The 24488-nt window shown below is 41.0% G+C and overlaps 1 protein-coding gene and 1 long non-coding RNA gene across 4 annotated transcripts in view; one reads left to right on the top strand and one right to left on the bottom strand.

Annotated features, from left to right (window-relative positions):
* IFT57 (intraflagellar transport 57) overlaps window positions 1–7606 on the top strand; it is a 13401-nt gene extending 5795 nt beyond the window's left edge. For all 3 annotated transcript variants that reach the window (XM_005523975.3, XM_088068987.1, XM_014253425.2), the window contains exons 5-11: window positions 223–291; window positions 839–961; window positions 3037–3108; window positions 3707–3838; window positions 4742–4804; window positions 6570–6636; window positions 7166–7606. In XM_005523975.3, the coding sequence (XP_005524032.2) occupies window positions 223–291; window positions 839–961; window positions 3037–3108; window positions 3707–3838; window positions 4742–4804; window positions 6570–6636; window positions 7166–7344 (705 nt within the window). In that variant the 3' untranslated portion in view covers window positions 7345–7606. The remainder of the gene's footprint in view (window positions 1–222; window positions 292–838; window positions 962–3036; window positions 3109–3706; window positions 3839–4741; window positions 4805–6569; window positions 6637–7165) is intronic.
* On the bottom strand, window positions 5865–24488 carry LOC106628240 (uncharacterized). The gene is made up of 3 exons (XR_001331525.2): window positions 24198–24488; window positions 23242–23422; window positions 5865–6299 (listed from the first exon to the last, which is right to left on the bottom strand). It is a non-coding gene; the product is annotated as an uncharacterized LOC106628240 (long non-coding RNA).

The following is a 24488-nucleotide window of genomic DNA, read 5'->3' as shown; positions in this document are numbered from 1 at the left end:
TTGTAATACTGTGGCGCTCTGAAGGAAATGTGGTGGTTTTGATCTTTCAGCTTGTCCAAGGTATTATGTCTCCTCATTAGCTCCATATCATAAATTCCCCATGTCTTATTTTGTTCAGAAATATGGAAGTTAATACTCCTTGGTTTGTGGTCCTGCAAAATAAAACTATGGAGAAAGATTGTGAAATACTTACTGAAGTCTTACTTTGAAACTTCTCTTAAGGAAGAAGAATCAGACAATGAAGAAGATTATATTGACCTGAATATTTTAAAGGCACAAACATACAGATCAGTAAGTGGTTATCAGTCCTCTCTTGCAAGATTTTTATATCTGTAGCAGCAATTTGTGTCTGTTGGGTTTAAGTCTAAAAATCCTTGTGTAGTCTTGAAAAAACACCCCATCTGAAATGAATAAGATATTAGATATTAGGTATTATTTTTAAAGAACAATGTGCAGCCAATTTCTAAACTGAAGAGCTGCTGGGAACATTTACAAGAATTTTTTTGCAGAGACTTCTAGAGAAACATGGTATTAGTTTCATGAATACATTTTAATCCCACATATATACACCATTTCTGAAGTGTATTATAATTTCTTAATATATACTTTTAATTGTGTTCAGTTTTATGTATGATGAGAAGATGTACTTATTTTAATTCCAAATCTTTATGAATTCAAAGAAAGCCATTAAAGAAATCTATTTCATCTGTAGTCTAGATCATTCTGGATATAAATCTTTTTCTGATATTAACACTGCAAGCCATTATCGTGGTTTCTAACAGTTCTCACTGTGCATAACAATGATACTTCGTGTATAAAGTTTGTGATTTTTACACAGAACATGAGTGACACTACAAAGCAAGAAGAGATTTTACAGTCCACAACAGATGCAGCAGAGTGGAATCTGGAAGTGGAGCGTGTGCTTCCACAGCTGAAAGTCATAGTCAGGACTGACAATAAGGTATGGAAGAATGGATTTGCCTGTGTACATGTGGTGATTAAAATGAGATTTCAGTCGATGCTGTTTACTTTCTGTTTGCAGTTGTCTTTTGTCATGAAAAGACCTGTGATTAATGGGCTCTCCAGTGCTACCTTGTCTGAACCTTTGTCAGTTACTTTGATCCTAGAAGCAATAATTTTCAGCAAGGTGTTTTTTCAATATTATATTTTTTTTCTGCTGCTTAGAAGGCACCTTATTTCTACATATTTATTCAGTGGGGATTTTTTTTTCAGTCCTCTGACATTTCCAGTGTATTCACACTTCTAAAATAATTATATGCTCAGTTTAACTATTAAAATACCTTCCTGGAGGACAGCTGATGATCTTACCTTTCAGTTGCTCCATTTTTCAACCAGGCTGGTTGTGTGGAATTCCTCTTGGTGAACTTTACATGACAATCCAATAGGTCTGTACCCCTGTCTAGTCATCCTAAGTTCTCCTTATGCTTTGTGAAAAGAACTGAGCATTTTTTCAACTGCTTTTGCTCATCATGTCTTGGCAACTCTCTCAGGGTGGAATTCATTGTGTCTTAGAATTGTGTATTTCTCTCCATAGTCTATTTCAAGGAGTATAGAATGAGCAGCTTAGAAGTAGGCATCCATCTTTGGCAAGTCCAAACCTAGGACCTGCTCCTGGCATTGCCATAAGCATTCTTTCTAGGAGCTTGTGTAGCACACACAGATCAGTGCAGTATTGAAATTGTTCGTTTGCAGTGACCCGAGCAGTTGGGGTGTTAGAGAAATCTGCAGCACTGATATAGCAATACAATACATATACATGAATACAATGAAAGATAATTATCTTGCCAAAAATAGGGGAAACCTTCAACTGTCTGCTGAGCTCCTTGCCTGTCTTGCACCATACTGTATTTTTCTGTGTGAAGAATTGCCTGGCTCGAACTACTCTGCTGTGATCCTTAGCAAGCCCATCTGTTGCAGAGAACATGATGCTTGAGTCTCACAGTGAGGAATTAAAACTTAATAAGACATACATGAAAAATTAAAGCCAGTGTAGGATCTGAGGTTTACTAGCTTCCAGCTTAATGCACCATCTCTTGGCATTAAGGAGTATGTCAAAATGAACATGAAAAGAGGATTATTCTTCTAGCTTCTTTCAGAAATAATTGGAGAGAAGTGTTTTTTCCATTCTGCCAGAAAACATCATATTCTGTTTCCCAAGCTGTGCATGTAAACATAGTACCAGGAAAGTATTAATGGTTTAATCAATGGCACTAGAAACTGGAACTTACTGTAAAAACCTGGACAGAAATGGGGATGGGTTGTGTGCCTGATGTTTTTATTTAAACTCCAACGTTTGGCAAATTACGAACAATTGTCACTAGACCAACAAGAGATCATGAGTCTCCTGCAAACCTGAAAAACAGGTTTCTCTGTACATTTTCTAAGCACATTCTCTCTAGTGGCTCATTGCCTGGTGTTCAGTGCCAATTCTCAGCACCTTTTCTTAGACCCCCACCTGAGTCCATGTATGTTTCCTATGATCTTGAAGCTGGAAATAATTCTCCCCCCTCTAATTGTATCCCATTATCAAAACCAAGTTTTGGTATTTCTGCCACTTTCTTTCCATTCTTCTCCTGGTAACAGTAGGGCTAAAATAGAAAGGAAAGAACAGATAGTCCAGAACTGGTAGGTGTTGGGCATCAAAAGCACTCATTTTGTCTAAGAATAAGCTGAACTAGTGCAGCTACAATCAATGTTTTTAGTATTTGTGCCCAGAGTGGTTTCTAGCAGAAATAGTTCCCTGAAGATCAGACTCTAAAAAGCATGGCTACTATGGTATCAGTGAAGATGTCAGTGTTTGTTTATGGATCTGAGTGTCACATGTGACATTTAGGAGATTTATAAATTGTGTCACATTGAGCCAGTGCCCCTGGCTATGAACATGGCAGTGGCAGGATGATACATGGCAATAGTATAAAAGAGAACTGACTCTGCCTTTTATACCCGCTGTTTTTTAGTAACCAGAGAAAGATAGAAGTTGTACTTACCTGTGTTTTAATTTTGATGTCTTTTTAGGATTGGAGGATTCACGTAGATCAAATGCATCAGCATAAGGATGGAATTGATTCTTCTTTGAAAGAAACTAGGGTATGTCTTGTATGTACAGAATATTTTACTAATCTGACAGCATTTTTATTTTCTCTTTTATTTGAGATGCATTAAGAACTAAATTGATCTTTTTTTTTCTTCATTTTATTTGTGCTATTGCTGTAAAATTAAAAAGGGAAAGATATGACAATGATCATTAAAGGCAAGAGCTAGTGGCAAAGTACCTTGTGGGAAAGAGTTGTATGTGTGAGGATTAACAGGGCTATCAGGATCCAGTAGTGAATGCATTACCCTAAGTACATCCTGACTACAGAGGACAAAGTAGAATAATACAATCTGAATGTGCTGTTAAAAAATCCAAAATACTCTCAAATACTGTTGCTACAGTAACTTACTGACACTGACATTTGTAATTAATTGAGGAGAGGAGAGTGATGAAGCAGTAAAGACTGAACTATGTGTTTTGGAGGTGGGAAAACCAGAACACATTTGGAATCACTTTTTGTTGGCTAAACACAGTATTTCTGTACTATTTTTCTCTCTGTAGGCTTCCATAGCCTTTCTTAACTACCACACCATTTTGATACTCTTTGCATACTGTCTGTATACTGTCAACCCACAGAATGTAATTTTCTAGGGTTACCTTGACAAACTCCATAATGAAATCAGCAGAACACTGGAAAAGATCAATAGCAGGGAAAAGTACATCAACAATCAGTTGGAGCACTTGGTTCAAGAATACCGTTCAGCACAAGCCTTGCTGAGTGAGGTACTGCTGATCTTTTGTTGTTGCCTTCTCCAGTATTAACTTGCTGTTAAATGAGGGTAGAGGCAAAGATGACAAGGGGTGAGCTATCTATGAATTCTGCTGTCAGATATAAAGCAGGGGAAATGTTGATTGTCTGTCAGATTATATTCTTCCTAAGCTAAACTTGCAATTTTTATTCAACTGTTCTGCAGGGGAAAATACATGGTTTTGCCTTAGTATTATGTATAGCTGTTGTAAGTCTTGAGCAGCTAGTAAATTGCTAGTTCTGCTTTCCCTGTGAAGTTCACACGTCTGTCAGGAGTCGAAAAACTACAGTCTCAGTCCAGCATTCATCCCTTAGCTTGAGTACTGGTGCCAACGTGCACAAAGCACTCTGATTACTTCTTTCCTTCATTTAGTTTTTTATGCAAACAGAGTGCTATCTGAGAAGGTTTTTGATCCCCTATTTAGCAGGCGTCATAGTCTGCCTTTTGGCAAGCCCTCCTGGTTGTGGCCATGCTGACAATAAAGCTAACAAAATTTGACCTCTGCACCTTCTGTTTGCCTCGTTGTTAAGGTATCTTGAAGATTTACTGTTGATGAAGTATTATTCTGGATTCCAATATTCAGTCTTTTCTGTATTATGGCAGATTTTCTTCATCTTTTTTTCCTAATGTGAATGATTAGAAAGCATAGTTCTTATCAAGTGTGTATTTGGACTGTTTACTGCTTCACATGATAGTGAATGATAGTCATTGCAGGGGCTGATGTTTCAAGACTGTCCTCATTTGTAAACCTCACTGGGGCTTTGTGGGAGAGCTTCTGGAATTAAAACATACGAGAGCAAGTCTTGAAGTTTTCTCTGAGCTATCTGCATACATCTCTTCAACTCTGTCATTACAGCAAAGACATGTTTCTTTCCAGGCTAAAGAGAAGTACCAGGAGGGAAGTGGAGGAGTAACTGAAAGGATTAGAGTGCTTTCTGAGGTAAAACACATCTTATTTTAAAACAGTCTTCAGAGAATTGGCATTTAGTGGTTGCAGTTTAATGAAACCAGTTCTTTCTGATTTGTTCTCTTGTTAAAGATTATTCTTTGTTTGAGGGAGGTGATCTAGTTCCAATCCCTAAATTTTAAATCCAGGCTGTCATTGATTTTTTGACTCATGAAATGTGAGTTCAGTTTGTAAATGAAGGTAAATGTTCTATATTTTATAACGTATGTCCTAGAATTATGGGGGATTAATAAGTCATGCCCATAAATTCTTTGGAATAAGAAAAGCTTAATTCTTACTTTCAGTTAAAATTAACAATTTGAAGTTTTTATCTTCCAGGCACTTAAAATTACTAAAATTTACTAAACAGTAATTTTTTCAATACATCAAATGATCTTATTACCTAAATCTGGTTTTCTGTTGTGGACTTTCATTTTCCTTTATATTGGTGCTCTGACAAATTTAAATAAACATTTCCTGTCTCCTAACTGCCTCCGCATGTTGAGTATTTCAAGGCATTTCATTTAGAATTACAACCTGATTTCCAAATACTTCAACTCTTAATCCAATTCAGAAATTTTTTAAATGGCTCTATTTGGGTTTTAGAAATTAACATTATTTATTAAACAATATAATGTCTCAGGAATAGTTGCATAAAATAGGTCGCACAATAAGAATGTGTTAGAAATTGTACAAGTTTGAGATGTTTTAGAACACATTAGAATATTTGAGTTGGAAGGGACCTACAGTGATCACCAAGTGCAGCTGCAATAGGTAATACAGCGGTTTAATAGGAGTTTTCTAGCTGAGATTTCTGAGTGTATGAATTCTGCAGAATCCGAGCTGCTTTCTCTTTCACTCTCAAGGAAGTAAGTTTGAAAAAGTGTTTTGTGATAACTCCAGATTTACAGTGTGTGCTTTGTGACCTGATTGACTGATAAATATTGGTGAATATGTTACTAGCTGGCATCCTTCAAACTACATATGTGCAGTGGCGCGTGTCTGAGGTAAACCAGACACATGGGACGTTAGTACTGATCTGTTTTCAGATGCAATCAGACCTCAGCCCAGCTGGCAATACCATTACCACTGCAGGTATGCAGTAACAATGCAACAATGATTCCTTTCTGTTGCTGAAAAGGCTTGTTGAAGCCTTAATGGAGGGCTGTTTTCACATTGTACAAGAATATTGAATTATTACCTTGGCTATACTTTAGAATCATATATTTCCTTTTTTCATTATCTACAAAGGCAAATTGGTTGCTAGACAGGTTTCTAGACTTTTGTTCTTCATATATGGATTTTCCATACCTGTGCCAGTGCCAGCAGGCTGGACTGCTGCACCTTCTTTTGCTGCAGTGCTGTTTCTCAGGTTTCCAGTGTAACATGCTGAAGTTCTGATGCTTCCAGAAGGGCAGTGGGCATGATTAATTGATGAATCTTGATCTGTAGAGATATTGGTTCCTTTCTTCTTCCATCCAGTGTCACACTAAAACAATTATATTGTTGTTTTTATTGAGGATGCACAGATTTTTAGTAACACCATGGTGTTTGGTCAAATTGTTACCCTTTTTCTGTAATTTTTTACAACATTTATTTAGTTAAATTAAAAATTTCTGAATGTTTGAAAAATCATTCCTCTTTATATAACAAGTAAGGTGGATTAGTTAATTTTTTAAATAAAAGCAGTTATTCAGCAGAGACTTTTTAAAAAATTGATATTAATCTGGTTTAATTAAGAAAGAAAATCTATTTTAAGATTACAGAAGCATTAGAGAAAGTAAAGCAGGAAACGGAAGAGAAAGGAAGCAGCATGACTGATGGTGGTAAGTACATTTTTGCTTCAGACAGCGCACCCTTTTTCTTGGTGACAGTTTCATGATATGTACTTCATTGAAATAAGAGCAATTACAAGGAGCAAAATGATGCAGCAGCATCATATTAGTGGGAAGGGATTAGAAACAAAATGTAGGGCACAAAATATTTTAATAGCTTTTCACAGGTAATATTTTCACACCCTGCTGAAGATGTCTTCAGTTCTCTACCAAACCTCAAGTCAGGTTTGGGGATAAGGCTTTCAGCTGAGCAAAACACATCATTGAAAAACCTGTCTTAATGTTGATGCACATCTTTATGAAGCTCTTAGATGTCAAGAAGACAGCAAAATTGTCATTGCCTATTTCTGTCTTTAAAGTGTTTTGCATATTAAAAATGATGTATCAGTACAATCATGTCTTTAGAGTAGAACACCCTTTTGTTCATTCAAGTCTTCAATTTTAAGGAGTGAAGTACAGCAAACAATGCTTTTGTGTTAAGTGGCTGACAGAGTTGCACTGTTTATCTTTTTTTGGACAGCTCCTCTAGTGAAGATTAAACAGGCCTTAACAAAATTGAGGCAAGAAACCATTCAGATGGACATACAGATTGGTGTGATGGAACACACATTGCTCCAGTCAAAGCTGAAAGAGAAATCCAATATGGCTAGAGATATGCATGCAACAGTGATTCCAGAAGCTGCAGTAGGTGCCTATTAAAATTGGTTGGACCTGACTTGGTTTGCCCAAAATGCAGTTTTCTACCATTTGCCTTTTTGTGAGTTCAGAGGTTTTGTTTTTGTTGGGGTAAGATGATGTTCTTTTTTCCTGTTCCTTTTGAACTAGCTGCTTGTTAAAAGATGCACTTTGAAACGAAGTAACGTGCACACTTTGGACTCAAGAGGGAGCCATGTTTAGTTTTGTGCTGTAAAGATTTACTGCATATCTCTTCCAAATATACTAATAAATTCTTGTTAGTGAAGATGTCTATTTCTTTGGAGAATGTTACATAGTGTGAAAGTCTATAGAATGATGCTGACAGCCTGTAATCTGGATACTCTGCAGTGCTGAAAGGAAATTGCTTGCAAAGACTTGAAGGTAAAATGTCTGTCATTGCCACTAACATACATTTAGATAAAGTATTTAATTGATGATACTGAAATAATACAGCATTACCCTTTCTGGGTACAGGCTGGGTCAAAACTGGTAGCTGCAAGACTCCTCTAATAGCAGCAACAATATAAAAATCTATATAAGACCAAAGAAGGTGAAAAGTATTGTTTGGAAATTGCTCTTGGCTTTCTAATTTTTTTCCATGTGCCATCACTGTTTCAGAATCACTTTATATTAGCATTGGGTCAAATGCTGCTTTCATTTATAGTATTTAGAAGAGCTCTGTGGACATAATTTGGATTATTCTTATTTTCTGTTCTTGTGTCAGAACACCCACTTTTGATTTCTGTGAAGGGAAAATGTTGCCAAATCTAGTTTAGTAATACAGAATGAGAAGAAAAATGTAGGAGGAAGGAGTTGGGAATGTAATGGCATCAGGGAGCTTGCTTTGTCTTAGTAAATGTGTGGGTAGGCAGTGATTCTAGATGTTAGTGGTAATGAAGGAGTATGGAGCAAAGAAATAACCTTATTAAAGTACTAGTACATCCTTTTGGTTCTGGTTGCTCATGAGCCGTGAACGATATTAGTACTATGCCAGTGGCATTAAAATCCTCACCTAACTTCTGCAGGCTGTTCCATTCACCTGACAAATAATTTCTCTCATTTAAACGTGAGCAGTATTTTGCAGAATCAGTGGATCAGTTCTGTGTCTGAAAGTCAAGATGCTTGACACAGTCAGTGTTATGAGCCAGTGTAAGTTTGTTGTGCTTCAGTATTCCATTTGCCAAAAAGAAAAAGCCCTAAACCTATTGGATTTTAATAAGTGAAAAGCTATCTGTAAGTGTCGACTATTAAAATTTACCTGTGCAAGTCACTGCTGAAAATATGAATCACATTGGAAATTGGTTTCCAGCTCCTTTTGCTGCCTACCTATATCCTCCCACATTCAGCTGAAATTAGAAAAGTTATTATTCATGTTCCCTTTGTTAGGTGCTGTTGCTTCTGCATATTTACTTTAACAGTGGCTTTACTTCAGCTTAAGATAAAGCAACTCCCTTTTGCATTGCCTGCAAAGCAGCTCACTGACGCTTTTGGATTGCAATGTTGTGTTGTATAAATGCTGTTTATGTAAATATTTTCCTCAAAAAAACTCCTCCTTCATGGTAATATAACAAACATGATTAATCAAAAACCTTTCCTTATGAACTGAGCTACTTATTCTATTAGAAGTGAATCTCTTAAGACAAGCATAGCCAAAAACCCTCTAATGTGACAAAAATCTCCGGAAGAAAAGCCTCCTTTGTGCCAAAGTAATTCTAAAATAGTGTGCTAATTATCTGGAATTGATCTACATTATTTTTACCATACTGTCTGAAACTGCCTTCATTTAAGTAGAACGCTTCTGTTGTTATCTCAGGAGTGATACACGGCCTTTAATTGTCATCCAGCAAAGAGTGGCATTTGCCCCTTGAGACAGTAAAAGGCTACTTTGAAAGCAGCCTTACTGCTCCGGCAAGTGGCCACACCATCTTCTTTAAAAGCAGAGGAGAGCAGTGAGGCCTGTCACAAGCAGCCTGAAAGGCCCTTCTAGAGAAGCAACGATCTGTGTAATTATTCCTCTGCACAATCAGTGCGAGAAGTAGAAGGCACATTAAAATTAAATCACTTGGTTCACATTACTTCCTGCACTGCTCATTATCTAATGCGGTGTCAGAACATAAGACCAACAAAACAAAGATATCCCTAAGTTAGTAGGATGCACATAAAGCTGTTCTATACAAGAGGTTATCTTCTAGAGAGAATTTATGAAAGAAGGACTATTCACAAGAATTAACTTCTGTATACAACAGTCCTCTTCCAAGGTCTCAAACATTTTCACTTCTCTGGAACACCAGCATGGAGGCAAAGTGTCACTGTCAGTTTTTACCTAGAAACCTAGTAGAAGCTGGCTGTAGACAGGCCCAGAAATTGTGCAGAGAGAGAAAGAAGGAGCCTCATTTGTTCACTTTGGTTAGAGAAGCCATGGGTTTTGTCCTTGCCATGAGGACTGCAATAGTTCAGTCTTGTATGTGGCCCTGGTATGAGCTGACACTTGGCTCTTGGAAACATGTTGTTGAGGAAGGCTCATCAGTAGCCAGCTCACTCTCTTGCATGTACTCTTCAAAGCTCCAGGAAAGGAACACTTGTAGTATATTACTTCTTAGGGTTTATTCAGCTCTGAAATACCTCTGAACGTGGCCCAATGTCTTATTTCCCTGTCTTTTGTCTAGGCTAGGATATAAGTGCCCTGCTGGGAACTGGCACTAGCCTTAGTGCTAGGTACTCTATTAGAGGTGCTGTTTATAGGCCATTTAGGATATCTGAGAGTGATTATATGCATTACCTTTTTACTTTAATAACTATAATACCCCACTGCCCAATCTCCTCTAATGTCAGCAGATAGCATGAATTGCTGGGCTGATCAAAAGTGCAAAAAGCTGTTTTTTTGCCTTTTAATCAATTTCTCTCACAGAGAACCTTCTATAGAGTTGGTGACTGAACCCTGAAATCGCAAGAGTTTAAAACTGGCTTTCAATCATATGCTGAGAATTTATTGTTTCAGCACTTGAGACACATTAATCATTTGAACTTGCATTGCTGGGTGCTGTGCAGAAAGCTGAATGAGTTCACATGAGTTTAAGAAATGACTGTTATAAACAACTTCCAGATCTGGTCAAAATATTCTCACTCCTGTCTGCTGATGGTGTTAAAGGCCTTCCCCTCTTCACCCACTCAAAAGAAGAAGCTCAGAGAAAATTTTTTCTTAAAAGGGGAAACCTTTATGTCCACCTACTAGTAAGCTTTGCTGCTTTATTTTGGAGTTCTACTGTGCACTAAGACATACAAAAAAATCACTGTATTGCTAATTGTAAGTTACAGTAAGAGCAAGTAAGTCATCTGTGCATGACCTATAAAAAAAACCTAAGCATAAATGAAGAGCCTGTATGTGAATGTTTCCAGCTTCTGTGCTCTTTGAATTTTACATCCAAATTTTGCATCCTGGGCTTGTCTCCAAGTTTGACAAATGTTAATTAGAAAAAGGAGTCGGTTGATGCTGTGCTGCCACGCTGGCCGCGTGCCCGCGCGGGGATGTCAATGCTGCAGTGTACCCCCACAGGGCAGCTGCACGTGCATGCGCACGGGCCTGCGCGCACACTGGCCTCTCCCGGGGCTGGAACCAGCGGCAGAACAACAAGCCTGTGAAAACCCTGGCCTACTTCCTGCAGCCTCGCTGCTTTCCGTTTGCTTGTGGATGGATTCATGTCTTAGGAAATGGTTGGGTGATACCTGGCAAAGGCGTGAAATAAGGCTCAGGAAAAGTTAATCAGTCCCTGTGAGGTTAAAGTAAACAGAGGGTATGAGCACTGGCTTTTCTGCATGAATACAGCTCATAGGTGGGGACTTTCCACAGAAGGCTTGGAGAAAGCAAAGGTTATTTTCATCTGCCATTTCCTCCTTTCGATGTGTTTTTTCATTCAGTAAATGCCACTACCAGGGCTTTCTCATGTATTAGCTAATACTTAGCTATTGCTCTGGGGCTTGGTGTTGCTGGAAATGTCTTTCAGCCTCCTAGTAACAGCCCTACCATTTCACAATTATTCCCACGCAACACTGGAATGAGCAGGGTTGAGAGCTTTTTACTGAGAGTAAGTAATAATTTGAATAATGCTAGTCTTTCACTTACTGCCTAGCTTTACTTTGTTCTTTTTCATTCCTGGTCTTAGTAGTTAGGTTCAGTGGTATTCTGGTACTCCATCGAGAAGTGGCTGAGGTGTCACATGCATCCTGTTGTAAAAATCAACAAAGGCAAATATTTTGAGGCCAGAAGGACAGAATAATTATTTCTAATAATATTCCTCTTGGTAACACACTAACTCAAATTGTTCATTCAAAAATATTTTCCTGTTTCTGTGGTTTTCAAAGAATGACAATACTTCCAATGACACCTTAATGTTATTCAATAGTAACACAAAGAATTAAACTGTAGAGTGTAGGCATCCCCTGGACAAAAAAGTTTCCCATCCGTCCTCTAGTTTTCGGGCAGAAGTTTCTTGTTGTATCTTGATAGCAGTGTTCTTGTAAAGTTTTAGAGTTGTCCCTATCCTTCTAGAGCATGTCTTGTCCATGAGCACTTTGCTTTCTTTCAAAGAATCCATTTGGGAAAGAATACAAGCCAGTAGTCAGACCAGTAGGGACAGGCTGTTTGTGAAATTTTCCTGGAAACTAGTGCCAAAAAAAGGATGCAGGTTTCAAAAGGTTTGACAGCATCTGTTGAACATTGTTTCCTCTGTTACAGGAGGTGCGCAAGTTCCTGGTATGATAACAGGAAGGATTTCTGCCGAGTTTATCAAATGCTGTCTAACAACAGTAAAAACAATGAAAACTGTGATCTTAAAAGTGTCACTCATTAATTTTGTATGAACGTGTCCAGCAGCCATTTCATTACAGCCTTCTGTAGCGTGCCTGTAAACTCCAGTAAAACATTTTTGAATATTCTCATCATCCTCAACTATATAATATTGACAACAAAGAATAAAAAACTCTGTTCAGAGAAGACTTTTCCCGGGATAGAAGAGTATACTCTACGTGTGGCAGGTTTGGAGGGTTTTTTTCTATAAGTAGTCCAGTATGCTGAGTTTTGTTTGAATAAGGATGTACCTGTTAGTATGTTTGGGTTTGTGAGAACTCTTATCAAAAAAAGGAGTTGCAGGTGACTGTGTTAGAGAAAATAAACAACTGAAAGCCAGTTCCATTTTCTCTCCGTTGTGAACAGGATTGATATACAGGTAACAAATTCATATGGGTGGAATGAAAGAGCTTCCTTTAAAAAGCACTTCCATACTATCTTGGCTTAAATGTACAAAACATACCTTTGCTTAGTTATATTCCATTTGTTGCTTCTAGTTGATCTTCATCTCTCTGAAGTACACAGTGCACTCTGCTGTAATGATGTTTCCCTCCAAGTAATTGGAAGTTTGACAACATGACCTGAATGTAACAGATGTGGTCAGTCTGAGCATCTGCTAAGCTGGGTGGAACTGACTCGGTGTGTCTCTGTGGAGTGCCACCTGTGAGCAGCCACTGCTGACACCAATCCAGTGTGGGTGTCAGGACATGAGAAGCAGGATGCTGGTCCCATTTCCTGTCAGAAACCGCAGCTTCTACAGTGCTTATCTCCTGTAGGAGACTGTAGAAGACTGAATTTGCTAGTACAGGTACATACAGAGGGGAGGTGAACACCATGGTGCTTGTCATCCTTCTGCTAAAAGCAGCTAATCAAAACTCAGCATCCCATTGATTGCTCTAATCAGGGGGAGGAGAAGTGGTGAAGAAGCCAAGTGGTAACTTTTGTGCCCAGAATGAATCAAACAGCAGAAAGTAAAACACAGGACCTGTTTGCAAATTCAAGTATTCTTCTTGAATTGATCTCTTGACTAGTTTTTGGGGTCAGGCTAGACGTTCTGAGTAAGGATGGGCTTTCCTACCTCACCTATGTTTTTTCAGATCTTCACCACCTCTCTCTTTTCTATATGCAATAACCTTTATGCCTGAAGCCTCAGTATTTAGGCTGGATCATTTATATCTGTCTGGTGGACAGACATTTTTATGTTACACCTTTCAAAACCACCTGATTCTGGGAAAAAAATTTCTTCTAATCTGCACCACAAAGAGTTGTATTGATACTCAGAGTTTCAAAGCAGTTTAACTTGACCTTTACCAGCATAAAGTTTGGAGAGGACGAGCAAAGCTTTCATTTATGAAGAACAGTTGTTCTGTTCAGTGGTGGAAGAAAAGAAGAAATGGAAGAAGGTATGGCGAGACAATGTATCTTCTAGAAAGCTGTAATATTCCCTGCAGGACCCAGATTTTTATCCTGTGCCAACATACTGTGTCTCTAAACACCCAAATTTGCCATTCCTGATTTTAACAGAGTGACCCCCAACATAAAGCTTGAAGAATATAGCAATAAGCAAGACCCACGGCATACAGGAAGATCTTTCAGTGTTCAACATTAACAAAGTCTGCATTTGAGATTAAACATGTCAGTTATTTTTTAGGGACTCAGAATACAAAATACCAGTTTATCAGTGTGAGGGACCTTCTGACAAGCAGCAGATAAAGCTTTACTGTGATGCAGAAAATGCAGTAACAGTAAAGGGTTATTAAGGTTTTTTATGACAATCCATCCTATATTTCATCCCAGAAAATGCTGGTAGCTCCTTTTCACCATGTCTTAAGTGTGCCAGCTCTATTATACAGATCCCAATCTTTAAACCATGCTTTGGCAAATGTATCCTTTGTGGCACTTGTGTGATCGATTATACTTTACTCAGTGCTGTGATTGTTTACAACACACCACAGTCTTACACTGCGTGAGGACACGTTTATTATAGACAATGGTGCCAGTGCTGATCTGTTCTTATTGGCCATTTCAAAACAAAAGCCAGACAAAAAGGCATCTGTTTTCAGTGGCTGGTCAGGTTAGTACTGGAAGTCTCTTCTTGGTGCTTTTCACCCTATGTTGGAATACAGCTGCCAGTGCTCAGGGGCCTCTTTCACTGAGGGCCATCTCCCTAGAAGAGCTGCTGTGGACTCAGGTTAATTCTAGCACTGACCTGCCTTTCACAAGCTGTTCAGGCAAATCTTCACACTGAGTCATTAGAGCCCTACAAATGGTATACAGTTAAAACATCCAAGAGTGTCAAAATGAGTCATATTTTTCAAGTGACAGTTGCTATTTTGAGTGACTGTTTTGCATTACACTTACCAGGACATGCAGGAAACCACAGTGTTTAAGCTTTCCTGCTGCTCCTAGTTCCTAGCACATGACCAGCCAAGGCAGTTATATCACTGAGCCACACCTTGCTCTTATCCAGAAATATTCCCAGGCATACATGTCGCCTTATCAGAAGGAGGTGACTCTAGACTTCTACAAAAAGTTGTTTCAGGCAAAGAAAGGTGTTGCTTTCAGTGGTGTGCTTTCAGGTGCTTCAGCCTGACTTGAAGACCATATACCCTCTGCCTTGAAGAGAGCTGAAAATGGAACCGAGACCCTACAGGTACCTCCAACAGTAGCAGCATGCAGAGTGAAGAAGGGCAAAGTTAAAGACATGGTAGTAGTGACCATTCCTATGGATTACAGACTTGGAAGACAAAAGCTGGGGAACACAAAGAAACGATTGGACATGCCCATGCAGAGAAACAATCCCTAAAGGAAGTAGTAAGGCTGCTACATGGGAAAAGACATCAGTAGGTGGAGGAGCATGTTTCTGTCATGCAGAAGGGCAGAAAGGATTTCTGCATTAGCAGAGAAAAGCCAGCAAGGAAGAAGATAGCACTGGAATGAGCATATTTGCTATGAGAGTGAAAAGTGAGAGAAAAGCACACAACAAGAAAAAGGTGCAGCTCATTGAAAGAGGTAAAAAGTATTGGGGGTGAGGAGGACAGACTGATAAGAAATGGAAGTTCTCTACAGCTTTAATGTAAGCTTACATAAGTCACAGGACATTCCCACCAGCCTATGCACGCACACAAACACCCCAAACAAACTTGTTTACCACAGCTACCTTTGGTGTCCAAAAGCTACAAGAAGAAATAAGGAGAAGAGAAAAAACAGGGGGGAGGTAAAAGGTTAGGTGAGGACAAGAGTCTAAGCCACTTCAGAAACATACACAAGCAAAGGAAATTCTAAACGGAAGAAGAGGAAGGGGGGAGGAGGAGGAGGAAGACAGAAACCAGTGAGCTGAGTATGCGGGAATAGTGTTGGTTTCCACATAAACCTCCTTTGTTAGCAGCTCTTCCAGTTCTGGTCTCTGAATAGCTGGAGCAGTTCCCACTGTTCTGCAGGGAGATACTGCATTATTTGCTGCAGCCACAATGAAACAGTTAAGCGTGGTGTAAACTCTTGCAGTAGTACAAGCAAGGCCCTGCCCGTAACAACTACAAGCCTTGTTTGGCTACAGCCTTGAGGAGAAGGGGGAAAAAATTCTTAAAGTAACCCTTTCCAGGGCACTGTTTTCCCTCTTGCTTTTTTTTTTTTTTTTTTACTTTCTCTATGGAGATGAGCTGCATTTAACTGCTGCTAATTGGTAGATAAACAGGATTTAATTATTTAATGTTGCATGTTTGGTATAATTTTCACAAGTAATAGGGAAATTTCAAACAAAACTAGAGCTGTTTTACAGTTTTTTTCAGTTGACCAGTAATACCTCCAGCAGAGTTCCTGTTGAACACTTCCCTTATTTTCCTGTTTACAAGTTCAAATCTGGTGTCAAAAGGCAGAACCCACAATTATCACTTCAGGCAGGTTTAAAGACAGTTAATAGTTAAATAAAATTTAGTTGAAAAGAGCATCTGTTGGAGACCTGCTTCATGAGGAGAGCCATAAGCTAAATTTAAAGTTGCTCCATGTAACTCGGAAAATTAATTTCATCCTTGTTTCTTCTTTGTCCCTACTCCAAACTGAAGACTTGTGATGACAAGTTGGTTGACAATACTCACGTGTAACTAAATTCAGGTGGAAAAATGTCCACATGAGGAGGCCACAATGTTGTATAAAACAGTAGCAGAGTTCTAGCTAGGGTTCAGCTGGAGCTCTGCCTGTCCCTGGCATCCTGCCCCAGAGCCATAGAGCAACCATATGTCTGTGTGTCCTGGGCCTGGGCCAGTCTGCCTGGGAAGACTCCTGGCCCCACAGGAATCCACCAAGCTGGAGATGGCAGTGCCTTGTAGTCTTGCCTACACAGGCCCTGAAAGCCCTGGCAGTCCCAGCTCTTTAGAGCTGCTCGGCTGTACAGGCAGGCATTGGGATGAAGCCTGTCCAGAGATGGAGCGCTCTGCCGGACAGTTACAGAGGGAAAAAGGAAACATGGCCCTGGGACACCAGCTTTCCTGCTGGGATAAGCTGAGCTAATGAGAAGCTGCCCATTTTGTTTCCTCATCTGCACGTTTCTGTCACTTCCCTGCAGGAATTGCCAATGCACAGCAGTGTGATTAGCAGGAACAGCTCACAGATCGGGCTGAAAACTAATTTGGTAGGAGCCCCGTCTGCCCACCCATCCCATGCAGTCAGCTCAGCAGCCCCTTGAGAAGACAAAAGAATGGGAAACAGAGGAAAGGAGGGCATTGGGGAATTTTCTGTTGGCAATGTGTAAACAGCTTGCACTGGTGCTCTAGCTGCTGTCTGCAGTGTCAGTGGTTCTCCATCAGCCATTATTGGGTCCTACCAGTACTGAAAAGTTCCACCATGCAGGCAGGCAAACAGTACATAATAACTAAAACACTCTGCTAATTATTCCAGTACTTAATTTTTCTTATATTTGAATTTATTCTTGAGAGGTTCTGTCAGAGAAACAATTAAATGATCCTACCTCCACCTTGCAAAAGCTTTTACTTTCAAGACAGAATAGATTCCTTGCTGGTCACTCCCCTCTGGATTCTCACTAATATAATTTTGAAAGACCTTCATGGCTAAATTAAATATTGGGGAAAAGAATGGCAGAATGCCAGCCACTTTATCTCATACTACTATAATAATAATGCCAGCCACTTTATCTCATATTATGAGATATAATAAAGATCTTGCATAATAGTATTACCCTTTTATACTCATTTTGGCCTTTTTGCTGTTATCTTGGAATATCTCCATTGTCATTCATTGATTTTATTCTTAATAATAGCATTGCACTGAAGCACAGGCTAAGGCTCACGCACATAACCATACAAGAAGTCGGAGCAGTCACATTCACCCACGGTGCTTTTCAGTGTAATATCTATTGTCTTCAGTGCAAGTTGCACCTCTTCTCTCTCTCCATTGTGGGCTCTACTGTATGCAGACAGCAGGAGTTCAGGGAGTCTGAGCTGAAACAGACCGGAGACTGGGGACCTAAGAAAGTAAGGACTATTGCATAAGTTCTCCCTTGTCCCCAGGCACCCATATCTAGGTGCTGTCCCTACAGAACATGGGGCCAAACTGCTTTTAGGGCAGACCCAGCACAGCCAGTTCATATTTTCTACAGCACCTGAATTTGGCCCAAATCTCACAGAGTTCTTGCCATCAACTGAAGCTTTTTGGCTAGCAAGCTACACATCATCACAAATCATGTTGCACACTCACTGGGGAACTCCTCAGTCAGTTCAGTCTCCCTGTTCAAACAGCTTCATGTGCCACTCAATGCTCTACAGAAGTAGCATACATGACATAACATGCAAATAAAAAGTCTCTAAAAAAATTAAACACTTGCTAATCTTGTGGGGACATTGTGCTGAAAGGGGTGTATCCATCAGAAGAAAACCAATTCCATTTCATGCAAGCTTATCAAGAAAGCATACTCAATATGCAACCATTTCACAGCTGCCAAAAGAGATCAGTCTAATTTCTTTTTTTAGCTAGAAGGGGAAATTTAACCAGGCAAAGCTGTTGGAAGCCAAGAAGACTATTAAAAAAAAAAAAAAAGTAGAAACCATCCACAATCTCATCCAAAGTGGAAGAGTTTGTCTGTGAAATCAAGCACTTGGCCAAGTGACATAGTTGTGACATTAATGTGGCTGCACATGAGGCATATCAATTAGTGAGTTTATTGGTGGACTGTCTGTAATCCTGAGAACTAAACTTAGAGAAAACATTTTGTGCAGTTCTGTTTCTGGTATTTCTCTGTCCTTATCTCTCCCATCCTCCCTTCTCTCTATTCCCTTCTCATCCCTCTCCCATACAACAACTGGTTGCATGCTAACAGTATTTTTCTTTGTGTCTCTGCAAATACCATTAGATCCAAGCATGTCTTGTGGAATTTGAGGCTATCATCTGTTCATATGTACTGAGTAGTCAGCAGCTTCCACAGGATAGCCATTCTCCTCACCCAGATTTCATTTGCTTAAAAACATCTCAGGAATTCTTATGGATTGTTTTAAATTAGCACTGAGAGAAGCCCTCCCACTTACCTCCCCAATTGCACCCAACTTGAATTTGGATTGAGAATAAAATAAAGGACTGCTAACCTGCATGCCATTAGAAACCATTCAGGCCAAAGAAGGGCCAGATGTTAAAATAATTTGCAAAAAATTACTACCGAAAAAAAGACTTTGTGTAGGGTGGCTGGATTATCCTACCCAGTTGGAGACTGAAAGCTGCTGAACCAAGACAGAGGGAGGACAAGGCTGAGAGTGTTGGGGTTGTCCAGCCTAGAGAAAAGAAGGCTTCAGGGAGCCCTTAGAGCAGCCTCCCAGTACCTAAAGGGACCTGCAAGAGAGTTGGAGAGGGACTACTGACAAGGGCAGGTAGTGATAGGACAAGGAGGAATGGCTTTAAACTGAGAGATTTACATTAGATGTTAGGAAGAGATTAACTGTGAGGATGGTGAGACACTGGAACAGGCTGCCCAGAGAGGTTATGGATGTGCCATCCCTGGAAGTGTTGAAAACGAGGTTGGATGGGATTTTGAGCACCATGGTCTAGTGGAAGCTGTCACTGTATGTGGCAGGGGTGTGGTGGGAGTTGGCACTAGAAGATCTTTAAGATAATCTTCCAACCCAAACGGTTCTATGATTCTAAGGACTGCACAGTCCTTGCCTGGGCTCTGCTAGGAAGCTGAGGACAGCATGGACTCCTCCTGGGATGGCATGTGAGCTGCCACAGGAAAGATGGTCCCAGGAGATTGTGCTTTGGAGATATACCTAGGAATCAAAATTTTCTGGTCTCTGGGAGAGGGCAGTTAATGACTTACTCCAGGAATAAGTGATCATGTCCAGTAGTGGATCCCCATGCAAGTAGCCCTTATAGACACTATGGGAATATACTTACTTTTTCTGTGTTTGTGGTACAGTCACTCTTCAGGTCGTTGTGTCTTAATTATCCTCTTGGGACCTCAGTTTCTGCCTCTGAGTGGGCTGATATGTTCCCATCTAGGTATTTCTCAGATGAAAGCAGTGATAATTACTACAGTATCATCATGCTGCAAATGGACTGCTTGTACTTGGTTACGTACCACAGATTTAATCCATGGGCATAACAGTCTTCTCTTTGTGTTTTCACAGCCTGACTCTTCAAAGGAAGACCTTTTGTTTCCATCCAGGATGATAAATGGGTTTTAGCTTTATTTTCTCAGAGGGAAGCTTATGTGATTGTACTGTCTGTCATCTGTCTACACTGATAAGTTTTTAACTGCCACAGCCAATTATAATTATTTCCAAAGAAAAAAAAATACTGCCAGAGGCAGACATCTCCATGATAATTATATTTCTATGGATCTCATGAAAGACAGCAGCAGACTGGGTTGGGGCTAAGGAGGAGGAGGAGGGAGAGTACAAAGCACAAGACCACACTGAGAGTGTGCCATGTAGAGGAAGTCTGGGAAGCCTCAGCTAATCCTCAGCCCATCCTGGCTGAAGGTAGGCAGCCAATCAGTCTGCAGCACTGGAGAGTCAGTGGGCATGGGTGTCTCTGCAGACATCTCATAAAACATACTGTTCTTGTCCATGGGTCTGATTTGTAGGGGCCATCACTGGCTGTGGCTGCTGCAGTGCAGAAGGGGAGCAGGGACAGCCCTTCTTTCTGCCAGCTGTGATTCAGGGATCTTGTGTTGACGCAGGCAGTGGCACTGTGTTGCCCTGGGCCTGTACTTGCAGGCTGCAGAACCTGGGTGGTGGCTGGGCTGGGCTGGTAGGTGCCCCCAGGCAGGACAGACAGGCAAAGTGCAAGGCTCGGTCAGCATATGCTCCATGCTGTGACTAATTGAACATAATGGGTGCACTGATAACAAAGACTCGTAGTGTGGGGGACAGTGTGTTCTTTGTGCTCAGAGACCTGCCAGCCACTAATGAAAGCTGCTAAGGCCAGCTTTGTAAATGCATTTAGGTGACTGAGCCAGATATTTGAGGACAGGTAGAGCTTAATTCTCTCTGACATCAAACGGGACTCTGACTTGCACTGCATCGGAAGTCGTGTCTTTCATAGTCAAAGCTATGAACATTTCTCCTTAAATATTTTAGAAAAAATGACCCTCTCTCGAGTGAATCTTGCATGAAATGAGAGGTTTCTAGAACCCTTGAGAACCAAGTAGCTTAGCTGAACCTTTCCCTGAAATTATACATACTGCTTCACCACTCCAGGACGTTCTTGGAAGGAGCAAATTGCCTAAAGTGAAAGCAGATCACCATCTTCACTGCCTAGCTACCATGACATGTAATTCCTCTTGGCTTGTCAATAACCTGATCCAGTTGTCCAGGTCTTACGTAAGTGGAGGGCAGCTGCAGGTAACCCCTAGGTTGCTCTGCTCAGCTGTCTCAGCTGCGGTCTGCAGCAGGAGTTCAGTGACCTGGAACACAAATCTGCGTTCAGAAGCCCTCAGGCAGGAGAGTTTCCCAGGCTGGAGTTTCACCCCCCTTGTCTCACTGTTAGCTGAACCTTTCCCAGAGTGCTTTCTGTTGAACAAGAGTGAACAGGATTTCTTCTCTTCCACATTCCCCCACTAATTCACTCAGGTTACTAAGTTGCCTGATAAATCCCAGCATCTACAGCAGCAGCTGAAGAAAGGAAATTGCAAAAAAATGCATTCAAATACGCAAGAGTAGAAAGAGAGTAAGCAAAGAAGGGGAGGGTTGGGAGCATGAAAGAAGCACTGTTTCCCTAAAATAGTTTGTTTTGAAATGGAGGACAAATGACTGCATTTTAGCCCTACCAAACATCTGTGAAAGATTAACATTTCTTCACAGCATTGCTTTATTTTTGCCTAGGTCTTCAGCAACTATTACTCAAAGTTAATTCAGGCTTTGACCCTTGGGAACTTGTTTAATGTGCTAGTGCTTAGAAGTCCATTAATATTTATAAATGTCACTTGAATTCCATTTTTACCTTCTTACCCATGCAGGAGCACTGTAAAAAGAAAATATTGTTGCTTTTCCTTTTTTTTTTAATATTTTCCTGTGTTTTTGTTTGGTTTGGTTTCGGTTTGTTTTTATTTTATTAGAGCTGTAGTAAATTCAGGATTGAGCCTGTTCTAAAAATGTCATATTCTATACAGCCGTGATATACAGTTTTGCTAGCCTGCCTATGCCCCCAAGAAGGGCCTGAGAGTTAGATGTTAGGCCTGGAAAAATGGAGATGGTGTCTATTCTCAGCTCTGCCACTGGCTAATTATGCAACCTTAGTCAGTTCATTTAACCTCGGCATCCTTAGGTTTCCAGATCAGAAGCGAAAAGGATAAAACGCTCCTCTGTGAATCCTTTTGGTGCCTGAGGGAGAACAAGGTATTACCCATCACGTTGCTGCCTTGTGAGCTCTGGGTGTGGGTGGTTTCTGTGTAAGGGTAGGGTACCTCTGGTGAGTGAGTCCAGGAACACAGATGAAGGCCTGGCCACTGCATTTCTTGACAAGGGAGACAGCTCTCACAGTCACTTTGACAAATCACAGCTACTGACACCCTTTGCTTTAGGCACTCAGGCTTTTATGTCACTCTTCAGCAGCTTCCTGCCAGCCACAGCAGTTGCTGCCTCCTGTACATTTTTAGGCTTTTGTATGTGACTCGTGCTTGTCACAGCTCTCTGACCCCAGAGAGGGATCAATGGCACTCCAAAGAGCTGTAAACCAGTATAAAATGGCAGATCTGTGCCTAGTAGTGGTAATAAAATAAGTTGCTTAATTTAAAGACTAGAAGTGTGCCTTGGAAGTCATAAATGAGAGACTCAAGCAATTTTCAAAATATATAACCTCTTATTTTTGGAGCACTTGGACTTAAACACAAATCGGCATTGGGGATGTGCTTTTCACAGCTGCTGAGATGTGTTTCTCTGTGACCTACAGCATGCACTGCTGGGCAAAACAAGAGCCATGTTGGAAAGTGGTTAAAAGCATGCAGCTCTTTTATTACAGCAGGGGCTGCTCTGTGTTCCTGGTTCAGAATGTAAAGCAGAGCTGCCTAACCTTTGTTTCAGCGGGCATCTGAACTGCCTTGTGCTGCACAGTCCTGCTGCCCGAAACCATCAGCAAGCAGAGTCATTGCAGACATTCCTTGGCAGCAGAAGGCAGAGCATTACAAGACAAAGTATTTCAGGTGTACACGTAGCTGGATGGCATAGCAACCTCCAACACAATCAGGGAAACTGCATGCGAAGAGTTATCTTTGAGGGATTTGTGAGACCCGGCTCAGTAGTATGGGAGGCAGCAGCACCTGAAAAAGCAGTGCTCTCCCACGCGAGGCTCCTGGCCCTACGAAATTTCCCATGCGCGCTGTTTTGCTTCTAGGCCAGCGTGGGTGTGATATGTGTTACCTTAGCAACAGGGACAAGTGCGTGCTGCAGCTGTAGCCTTCTCCTCTTTGCAGCCGGAAAGCATCCCTGGTTTTCTTACAGAAAATGCTGCACAGCTCCCCACAGAGGGGACCCCAGTGCCTCTGGCTATCAGCGTGCTGGCACGCAGGGCACAAACACAGATATGAGCTACGGCTGACGCAGACATGTCTTCCCTGCTACCTTTTGCTCCAGCTCATCTCTTCTGGCCTCCAGAGAACATCATCTGAGTCAGTCTGGCAGGAGCAGGATCAGCAGCTTTGTGCCAGCCCCCTCCATCGTTTCTCGAGTCTGATGGCTCCCACAGCTCAAGGCTTTTTACTAAACTTGAATGCTGGAGGATGTCTGAGTGCTTTATGAATATCTGGAGGAAACAAATGTGGCAGTCAAGGCATTGGTACCCATTAATCACTTAGGGAGGGCTGGGGGAGAATTTAAGAGAACAGAGCCTCAGAAAGCAGGGGGGGGTGTTTGTGGGGTAGACCTACCCAATATAAAGTCAATATAAATGTTGCAAACCCCCATAAATGCAGTAAATCCATATGAGACATAAAACACAGAATTTTGATTCTGCCCCGGCCTTCATCCTCTGTTGAACTCTGGGACTTGTAAGAACATTGTAAATATATACACATCTATAAATGTACATAAAGGTGTGATCCCCAAATATATTTAACAGTCCTTTTTTTAATGCCTCACCAACACATATGTTTGAGAACAAAGTATGCATAGATTCAAAATTTTAAAACAACTCTACATTAAAAGTTCTAAAAAGAGCTACCCCTGAAAAAAAAAAACCAACAAAAAAACCTCCTTGAAACATTTGCTGAAATAGTTAATTGTACGTATTACCACAAACATAGGAAAACGGAGCATTTATCCTCGCTTTTAAATGAAAGGCAACAACTGATGACTTACAAGTTTTTCAGTGTTTTTGAACACCTTGTGTTTGATTTGCACTTAGCGCATATGACTGCAAACGAGCAAATGTACTCCTGGCACGGCCGGTCTCCCACCGGCCTTTAGCAACGAGGACGCCCTCGGCCCCCGGCGTCAGCTGACTAAGGGGAAGAGACGGGGAAAAACGAAAGCGCTCCCTCTATCCCCTCCCGCCCCCGCCGGGCCGCGGCCCTGCCCACCTCCAAAAGATCAAGATCTTTCGCAATCAATTAAGCGGTGGAGGAGTCAGCACGTCAACGCTTCCCCTTTTATTGGAGCCCAAAGACTTCCCCTGGCAGCCATTTTACCCGGCCCCGAACGCGACCCTCTGCGCTGTGCGTGCGGGGCAACGCGAACCACAGCACCGCGGCCGCGGAGCTCGGGCGGCCGTGGGATATACATCCTGATAATCACTTTAAAAAGACACAAAAACATCCGCAAAAACAAGCCTTATCGCAGCTTATCCAGCGGGCTGCTGCGGAGCCCCGGGG

Source organism: Pseudopodoces humilis, chromosome 2 (assembly GCF_049639895.1).
Source record: "Pseudopodoces humilis isolate 2021_Gansu_Grassland_sample_001 chromosome 2, ASM4963989v1, whole genome shotgun sequence".
NCBI lineage: Eukaryota > Metazoa > Chordata > Aves > Passeriformes > Paridae > Pseudopodoces > Pseudopodoces humilis.
The sequence above is the reverse complement of the archived record's forward strand: the minus strand, read 5'-3'. Positions and strand labels throughout refer to the sequence as shown.